General features: G+C 42.8%; 1 protein-coding gene across 1 annotated transcript; it reads left to right on the forward strand.

Moving 5' to 3' along the window:
• The first annotated feature begins 3,272 nt into the window (after positions 1 to 3,272).
• On the forward strand, positions 3,273 to 4,868 carry LOC138525926 (early endosome antigen 1-like). The gene has a single exon (XM_069636213.1). It carries the CDS (start codon positions 3,273 to 3,275, stop codon positions 4,866 to 4,868), a length of 1,596 nt encoding a protein of 531 aa, XP_069492314.1.
• Positions 4,869 to 10,355: the final 5,487 nt, after the last annotated feature.

Consider the following 10,355-nt stretch of genomic DNA (forward strand, 5'->3'; position numbering starts at 1 on the left):
TTGACGGTGTAGTTCACCATTTAAATTGAGCCATTAGCCTCAATGGGGCTTTTTTGGCAGAATTCCTGCTGCAGTAATTCTGCTGACTTTTCAGCAGTGAGTTTACCTCCAAGATTTTCCTGGAGGCAAATCCTCCACTCCATGCCCAAACCCGTAATTTGGTATAGTGGTAAAGTCGGCGGTAACAAAGTTACCGTTAACTTTACCACTTACCAGCAAACTCGTAATGAGGCTGATCATTTTTTTATCTGCACATTAACTTGGTAATAGCAAATGTCCATTTGTGATGAATATGTTTTTTACTGAAAGTACTTTTTATTGTAATTCTCAGAAAATTCTCAGAAAAGTAAATGACTCAGCTTCCACCTTCATCGTGGGTGAGTGCCTGCAGCGCTGGTCTTGTTTTAATTTTGTAAAACCTAGCGTGCTCCAATCTCGCCTATATCCTCCCCCACCCCCGCTCAGCTCCCTGCTCTCCTCCCGGACCCCCCCTGCCCATGACCACCGATTGGGCCCTGAAGTCTTGCCCTGAGGCCCGGAACACCTTTGCATGGTGCTCCAATCTCGACTCTATCTTCCCCCACCCTCTGACCAGCTCCTTGCTCCCCTCCTGCCTCCTCCCCTGCCCACCAACCACCAATTGGGCCCTGAAGTCTTGCTCTGAGCCCCGGAACACCTTTGCAAGGTGTAAGCCTTGCAGCAACCACTCCGCCCTCTGTCCATTGCAGCCCCCTCAGTTAAGGGCCCCAAGGCAAAGGGCAATTACCAAGAAACAACCCTGAGAAGTGTCTGTTGGTGTCAGCAGGGAAATCAGGATGACACCCACCAATAAGCACTATCGCCAATCACTACCACATAATCCCAAACCCTGCACACATACTCAAACAGAAGAGCCCATTGTGCCCCCTGCTCCCTCTGCCCAGAACCCACTCACGCTGGGCTCAAGCAACAGGTAAAGTAGTACTTGGCAGCTTATACCTGGCTGCAGTGGCAAGCACTACCTATTCCCAAAGCAGCTGCACAAATAGCTCCTTTGCTCCTACCTCGACTCTCGTGGGTGGTTGCCAAGACATATTTCCACCTACAAACAGCATAATCGGCATCGGATAGCATGCACACATGGAAAAAGAGGACCATACAGCCATCAACCTGTGTCAACAGACAAGGTAGGGAGAACTACTGGTAGTGATTGTGACATTTATGCTCACCCCATCCTAAACCACAACCTCCTGCACTAAGTACCACACCCACTTAACATACACACCCAGGACACACATTGAGGAATCCAGTGTGCACGCAACTTACAGGCACACATTGAAGTGTCCATTGCATGATGAAACCCAGTCATTTTCTCCCACTGTCTAGGAATCCCAAGTCTAGTTGTGTTGTCCCTCAACTGACTACCATTTTGTTACACCTAGGCCTTTTCTCCCACTATCTTGAAATCTCAAAACTAGGTGTGGTTTTCTCAATTGACTGCCATTTTGTGAAACCTAGGCCTTTTCTCCCACTACCTAGGAATCTCAAATGTAGGTGTGTTTTTCTCAATTGCCACTATGGCTCCCACATATGCAAATTGTTTTATGTATAAATTAGAAAAAGAACACATCTTGGACCATGCTGAATGGAAGAACTGTATATCGATGTGGATCCAATATATAGATGATATTCAAAACTAGACCACCTGTACGGGCATTAACAACTTCAAGAAAAGGAACTTTTCCATGCCTACATTGCAGTAATTGCAACTTTATAACAAAAGGGGACAGCATCAATCACCCCCGCACAGAGGAGGAGATTAAGTTAAGAAGCTATCCCACCTGCGAGCAGGAAACGCATGGCGCTCTCGCATTAACCCAGCATGAGACAGAACTAATAACACTCGATTGTGTTTCTAAAACAAGTGTATTGTTGCATGCACTCGGAACAGTGAATCCGTTATGCAGAGTAACTAACCTGAAGAATTAACCCTAGACAGACTCACGCATGTGTATGCGCGCCCGTACTGACATTATCCTTGCTCCTTGCAGTGTCTAAAGAGGTTGAGAGCGCCGCAGGGGCCAGCCAACACGAAAAGGCCCGAAAAGACACAGGACTTGAAAACCGAAGCTAAGTGTAGTAACGGTTTTTTCCTTGTAAAGGGGACACGTATTGTATGAGGGGTAGTGTGATTGTTCTGCTTGCTTCTGCTTGAAGTAATGCAGGGTGGAGTCTGCAGGAGCAAGGAGCAAGGAGTCTGTCTACAGTGTTTACAGTGTCTACAGTGTTTTTGCCTGGAAGGAGGGGCCCAGGAACAGGATATTACCACCTACTGGCCGCAAAGTGGGCCGCGGAGTGTGGAGCAGAGTGTGGAGTCTGCAGGAGCAAGGAGTCTGTCTACAGTGTTTTTGCCTGGAAGGAGGGTCCCAGGAACAGGAACAGGATATTACCACCTACCTGCCGCGAAGTGGGCTGCGGAGTGTGAAGCAGAGTGTGGAGTCTGCAGGAGTCCGCAGGGAACAGTGGTGCAGCGGTGGAGCCTCTTCATAAACAGGTAAGAAACCTATTCTGCCCTGGCAACTGATAAATCACCGCCTTTCCCCCTCAAGGACATAGCATAAGTGCTTCAAACCTTTGCAACAGCTGGATATAAGTGCCCAAACATAAACCAAATAAACAAACAGTGTGATAGACTAGCGTGGGGGGACTGTGGGACTGTCCTTTGACCCCCCGTGCTGAAAATGTAGTTTTCCCTTCACAGGCATACGGCAAGTGAATAAGCAATCAACAAAAGGCCGGATCAAAGCACCAAATCATAAACTAAAATAGACACCGATGGCCGAGCGTGGGGGGCCTGCGGGACTTGACCTTTGACCCCCGTGTTGAAAGGCGAGGCACCCTTTCATGGACAGAGTACAAGTGGATAAGCAGCAAACGCTGGAATTAAGTAGCCTAATATAAATCAAAATAACCATACATTATAATAGGCTAAAGTGAGAAGACTACGGCCCCGTTCATCCACCCCCGTGCTGAAAAACCTATAATCCCGAAATCACCAATTGATCACCAGTTGCCCTCCCCTGGCTTCTTGCACTCATACAGAACCCCCTGTTACCTGTGGCACTTGGAGAACAGGGGACGGAGCACGGAGGATGGGCGGCTCCCGACTACTCGTGGCGGATTGACAGCTACCTGAGCTGATAGTGAAGCCAGAGCTGGCGTTGGGGGGCCGCAAGGTGTGCTTAGTCTCGCTTTCGCCTCCCTCCTGTGAGCCTCCCTCCTGTGCGGACGCGATGCCTGGAGTGGAAGAGAGCGGAGAAAGTTTGACAACGGAGGAGCTGCCGGCACATCAGACGAGGCTCAGAAGAAAAAAGATGTCAGAAAAGCAGACCAAGGCAACAAAGGAAAACAACAAGAGAGTGGTGGAGTATGATAGCACCGCCTCAGAAGAAGCTTCAAAATCCCCCTCTATTAAAGAGACAGTACCTATTATTAACACACAGGGAAACATCAGTGAAGTGAAACAAATACCGGCATCGAATAAAAGAGTGGCTGAAATAAACAGTGAAAAAAACACCAGTACACAAAACACCCCAAGTGACGCCACTCCAAGTATAACACACCAACATCAAGATAAAGAAGATGAGGTAGAAAACACTGATGTGGGAAGGGAAAATTTGCTACAAACACAATGGAGAATAGAGCAAATGAGTGAGAGTGAACAAAATCTAATCAGTGTCAGAGAAACAGAAGAAGAGGCAAATAAAAATGAAAACATAACGGTGCCCGTGCATGGCAACGAGAACGGTGCAGCTACCGTCGAACCACTATCCCAGAAGGAGAAAGCAATTAAGGCAAAGGAAAAATGGAAACAATATTATCAGAGAGCGACAAAATCAGAACATCATTGGAAAGAGACTGTACCACTAAGTCCACGACGCCTTGAATGGCTCTCACTGGACTTATCGGAAATCGAAGCACTAATGCAATTACAACAAACGAATAAGAAAAATAAAAGATTAGGCAATGAATCAGGACCCAGAAAGGAGAATAGTGCTAGGGAGATTGAAACGCATCATAATAGCGATATTGGAGACACAAAAGCAAAAAAGACTACAAGGCCAAATGTCGGTTCATACGATAAGGGAAAGGCTTTCAGGATGGAAGAGTCCATCTGTCCCTGTACTATAAATCCAAACCAACAGCAGGAGTCCGTTGCCACTACAATAGTAGATCTGCAAAATATGTTGATCGCCGTAACTTCGCAAACAATGACTCCATATGTAAAATTACAGGAAGTAAACATAGAGACTATTAAAGAACACTCAAAGATCTTAAACTCTATTTTCGATAAACAAAAGAGCCTTCAACAACTTATATACAGGATCCAAGAACGACTGAGTGTTCAAGCGGAAAATAGCTATTTCTGGCAACAACGGCTGGCTGAGATAGCAAGGCAAGATCGAATTGATAAAGCCTCACAAACAGAAGCACTTATCACTATCACCAAGACATCATTAACGAATATTAATCTTAGAGAACAGACTCAAAAGAAGAATGAATTACACAAAGACATTTTGAAAAAGCAGAAAGTAAACCTAAGAGATTCAAATAATCAAAGCAAGAAAGACAAAACTCAACAAGATAACATGATCCCTGAAGCGAATACACTTTTGGTTGACCCGACATCAGATACTACACAGAAGAAGACGAATGGAAAGTATCCTAATCAGAATTCGGAGCCAACAGAAACAAAGCTTAATCCGAACAAGAAAAAACTCAAAGGAGGCCAGAATTATAGTATTTTCCAACAACAGGTACAGAATGTCTCAGACAAAGCAACAACAGAGGGTACGAAAAAACAAACCAAAAAACAACAGAGGCTCTAGAGCTTTTCTCAGAAATTTGGTACACATCAATAGGGAAACTCCCAGAAAATCAAAACAGACAGAATTAAAGATGCCAAGTAGAAACAAGACTGAAAACAACAGAGGAAAAGAAGAAATCACCCAAAGTCAAGGAAAGACGATAGAAAAAACAACAATACAGACCATAGAAGCTGAAGAAATAGAACAGAGAAACATCGACTTGTTGATAATCTATCTACTTATTCGACACAGGATTCAGAGAATAATGCGAATGAAAGCTTGCTGAGAACTATGATATCCGAACATACAGAAATGGCTTCAATGATTATAATAGATTGTTACGAGGAATCATTCACAGGATCACATATATCCGTAGAGTGATCTTGTGAGGAGATATCGGACGATGAATTGCTCTCTGAAACCTATAATCTGTCTTCAACAAGTCGGGAAGGAGTAGATCACGAGAACCAAACAGGGGAGTACAGCTGCATTAGCTCAGAAGGATCTGAGCAGAATGAGAAGCATGATTCTAGTACAACAAGCATGCACCTTGAACTACCAAAATCCGTCGACCCACACTGGAGACCAAAAATAATCCGCTTGAAACTAGAAGGAAAAACAGATAAAGAGTCCAAAATCATCATGAACAGAACAAATACACTACGCCTTCTACAGGCGATATCGAAATTGAGGAAGTTGACCACCAAAGAACTCAAATTAATTGAGTTCAGTGATGAGGAAAAATTTTTATAAAATATGGATATATTGCCATACAATTGAATTGAAGAGACAAATAACAGCATGTGCTAAAGAGATTAAGTCATTGGGGTTCATCGTGACGGTGGAGGATAGCCAAGACAACAGGCACGATGACACCAACATTATGAACTGGCAAGATAATAGCAGAAGGTATTCAGACATCAGCAGTGGTCCAGATATTATGTGTAAGGAGTATGAAGAAAGTGTGACACACAGGGAAGGAAAGAGAAACATTGCCTACCATAAAAATACCAATTATCATTACCAGACAGTGAAAGAACCTACATGATGGAAACAGGAGAAATCACTCTTTTGGAGAGACATCAGCATTGAAATGGAGCAGAGAGGGCTACACAAACAGGAGGCTCTATAACAACGAATAGTAAGTAATAAAAAAGCAGTCACATTATGTTCGTGAAACACAAGAGGCCACCAATACCTATTCCAAATTGATCAGCCAGAACTAAACAAAGCAACCATCATATGTCTACAAGAGACATGGCTGATTGAACCTCCCATATGCGAAGGCTACCTCACATACATGAATCCGGCAATTGCTAATAGAACGGCCCAACCATCAGCTGGCCTTATTACGCTAATAAAACAAGACTTGGCTTCAGAAGTCGTTGAATATCATAACATAGGTGGCTGGGCTCAAAATATGATATTGAAAATTGATACAACGAATCAACAAAGGCCTACACTTGGATTAACAAGCCTTAATGGAATGTATTTAAGCATCACAAATGTCTACTGGAACCCCAGAAAAACTAAAGAGAAGACGGTGATAGATTCAATAATGACTTTGATAGATAGCACTTCACAGAAATACAAAGGCGTAGAATTCATTATATGTGGCGACCTCAACCTCCATTTATTTGACGATGAAGGGGAAATAATGGAAGAACATTCACTGGAACAACGAGCATGTAGATGGTCTATAGAGGTACATAATAGGAACTTTGATCGCTGGGATGCAGTTAATAAAGAAACGAAAATACCAGAACTGACATGGTCGCGCGGAAGAACGAAATCAATCATTGATTACATATATACCACAAAAGGAATACCTCAATCCTTGACTAAAGCAGAGAATGTATACAGTAATCACAGTGATCACTACATCCTTAAGCGCACGTGGGAAATGTACACCACTGAGCGCCATAGAATAAATATCCCACAGCTCACAGTGTCGTCAAGAATGAATCGGCTCAAGATTCTACAGAACAAACTAGCAACACTCACTGAAACGTTAAAGAACGTGAAGCTAGAAGACTCCAATAGAGTTAATTATGGATGGATATTCAAACAATTCCGATTAACAGAGAAACAGAAAGATCAAGCCCAACCCATATCTAAATATACATAAAACAAAGCAATAGCTGAAAAAAAAACATGAAAAGAAAATGACAATCAAGAGAACCAAAACAGAATCCCCACGTACGAAAAAGCGATTAATAAGTACAGCCAAACAAAGATTCAAAAATTGGCTCAAGAATGCAAAAATAATGCAAGAACAAGAAAATGCGGAACAGATGATGAATTTACTCAAAAACAACAATACTAGACGAATATGGGAGCTTCTGAAATCTAAGAAAAAGACCGAAGGAGTAATGATAGTAGACGTCCCTGAATCTGCTTGGGTAACATACTTTACGGAGTTATACCAAGAAAGAACATCAAAGAGTAATAAGAACTCTGCACCAAGTGAAAAGAGATGGAAAGTCAGTTATGATATAGAAGAACTCACAAACATGATTAAAAAGTTGAACGCATCAAGAGCCCCTGGAACTGACGGAATGTCAAACGCTACACTAAAAAAGAATCCTGAAACCTGGCCGAGATTCTGTGGAGAAATTATCGAGCTCATTAATCGTACTAAAACGATACCGGATTTCTGGCAACTGGCCACATTGATACCAATATACAAACAAGGCCCTACCAAGGAACCAATGAATTATCAGCCATTAGCACTCTTGGACCCTCTAGGGAAAATATTTGCTAATTTACTCCTTACAAAACTTAACATATGGTCCAAACAATCAAACCATTTGGCAGTGAGACATACTGGATTTATCCGCAATGTCAGCACGAATGTAAATCTGGCAATCCTAAATATGCTGAAACATGAAGCGCTGAGGACAAAAACACAAATATATGTAGCATATGTAGATCTCAGCCTTGCTTATGATAAAGTCAGCCGTGACCTGCTATGGGCTAAACTGGAGCAATGGAGATTCCCTAGTGACATACTTGAACCCATTAAACTCCTGTACACCAACACCAGAATTCAAGTAAGAATGACAGCAGATGGAGTTGTAACAAAATCACTCAATACGTTGCACGGACTAAAACAGGGTTGCCCCTTGGTGGCAGCATTATTTAGTCTGTTTAGAATTTGAGAAAGCTATAAACGAACCAAGCATAAACCCTCCGAAATTAAATGCCATGAAAGTGCCTGGCTTAATATATGCAGATGACATCATCCTCTTAGCAAAAACACTGTGTGGTCTCCAAATAGCACTGAATAAAACATAGGAATACATGGAACAAAACGAACTTTCAATAAACATAAAGAAAACAAAAATAATGTTGCTGACGGATAGAAAGAAAAAAAGAGAAAAAACTCATGCATATTATTTGAAAAAAGAAAAATTGGTTCAGGTTTCTACTTATACATACTTAGGAATCTGGATTAACCAATCAATAACAGAAATACCATGGACGCAACATCTGAAATCAAAAACCAAAGCCCTAGCACGAGAGGGCCTCATGATACAAAGAAAATATGTCAGAGCAGTGCTAACCTTCTACAAACAAAAGGTGACAGCGATTTTAGCATACGGAGCAGAAACGATGATCAACTTGGACTCAAACATATGGACACAACTGGAGGCGATATTCTGGCGGAAAACATTGGGACTGCCGAAAGCGATGCTGATGACTCGGATACGCTATGAGTTGGGACCCCAATCCCTACAATCAATAGTGGAATGGAAAACATTAGACCTGTTCAGGAAAGTAAACAGTGAAGAAAAGATCCCTGCCCTGGACATCCTGAGAAGCTCAAAATTTGAAGTCAACGACATCGTATTAAACAAATGGAAAGAAGTAACCATGAAAAGAGAAATTTCCCTAGAGACATTGATACGAATGCCCCAGATTGCAAAAAAAAAGCTTGTTAGTCTTGATTGGATCGAGACCCAAGAGAAGAAAGACCGAAATAAAATGAATCTAAAATGCGAAGGCGAATCAAGAGCGGTTAATAACTTCCACACTACCTCAAACTTTATCCGGATAGAAGAATCCGAGATAAGTTTTTAAGATTTAGACTGAATCTCCTCCCCACAAGAGAAGTCCTAGGGAATTGGACCCAAAACAAAGCTGACAATAAAGATTGTAGATTTTGCCTAATTTCCGGGAAAACCGAAACTATATATCATATTCTAATGGAATGTGAGGCACTCAACCAGAAACAACAGATATATAGCGGCAAATACCAAAGTGCTACCTCAGAACTGGAACTCAAGGAAAGATGGAGTCAAATCCTGATGGGAAATAATTGAAAAATGGTTGCTACCATTGTCCATTTTTGGGAAGATATTACAGCGGAAAAGTATCTTAACATTGATGAGTTTTAAAGGAAAGACTAAATGATGAATTAATTTGCAGAATCATAAATGTATTTCTGTAGGATCAAAATGTAAGGTTTAAGATACAAACCAAATACATTTTAATTAAAAAAAAAATAATAATAACTTGTGCATGGTGTAATGTGGGGATTTGTGTCTAACCTTACACAAGTTAATGCAAAGGTTTACAATGAAAACACGTGTTCTATTTTCTGGTTTAGGGCTCCAGCACAAGGGCCTCGGTCAACCTTCTGGCATATGGTGTGAATGTGAGAGAGAAGGAGAGTAAGGGTGGAGAACTCCAGGAGCAGAAGCCGAGGAGCATGTGACCCTAATCACCCCCAAACCCATCCACAACTTCTACCTAACCCTCTTCCCGGTGTTCCTAACCTCCCCTGCCTATCTACTCAACGGACCCTAACCCTCTTTCCCCGAAGGGTCAAGGTGGCCTGTGTTAACCTCTCCCAGGTGCCAAGACCCAATGAGCAGGGAGGCATTTGTGCTGCCTTTGCACCAGGAAGAAGCAAGACCTGACAGAATTGCAAGCCCAAGTATTTATCGGGCGCCCAGGCAGCACAACCATGGCAGGCGTGGTAACCCTTCTCCAAGAACTAAAGGCCAAGTTGGCAGCAACTTGGCAGGATTACCAGAACTTGCCAGGTCAGGTGCACACCTTAACAATCCAGAATCAAGCTCAAGCGACCCCATTGCCCAGAGCACCCCGCCAGTCCCGGTTCAGGTACAAGTAGCCACGGAACCACCGTTACCCCTGACAGCACCTGAGAGATATCATGGGGATCCCCAGAACTTTAACCAGTTTATTATGCAATCTCAATTGCATTTACTAACCAAGCCAGATGTGTTCCCAACTGCACAGGCCCGTATGGCATTTGTGATCTCCTACCTAACTGGGGATGTTGCGTCATGGGCCACACCCCTAGTCGGCAAGGACGATGCATTGCTATACAGCTGAGACACATTTCTTGAGGAGTTCGGCAAGATATTCAACCGCAGGGCAGCAACCTTACTCAAGGACAAAGAACTGCTAACACTAAAGCATGGAAGTAAGGACTTGGTATCCTATGTTATGGCATTCAATTGGCTGGTCATGGAAACA

The sequence above is a fragment of the Ambystoma mexicanum genome, chromosome 7p, assembly GCF_040938575.1.
Source record: "Ambystoma mexicanum isolate Mex_15411 chromosome 7p, UKY_AmexF1_1, whole genome shotgun sequence".
Lineage (NCBI taxonomy): Eukaryota > Metazoa > Chordata > Amphibia > Caudata > Ambystomatidae > Ambystoma > Ambystoma mexicanum.

Bases quoted from the DNA above. Each gene is read 5' to 3' on its own strand.
- LOC138525926 (XM_069636213.1), top strand. From the start codon at position 3,273: ATGCCTGGAGTGGAAGAGAGCGGAGAAAGTTTGACAACGGAGGAGCTG.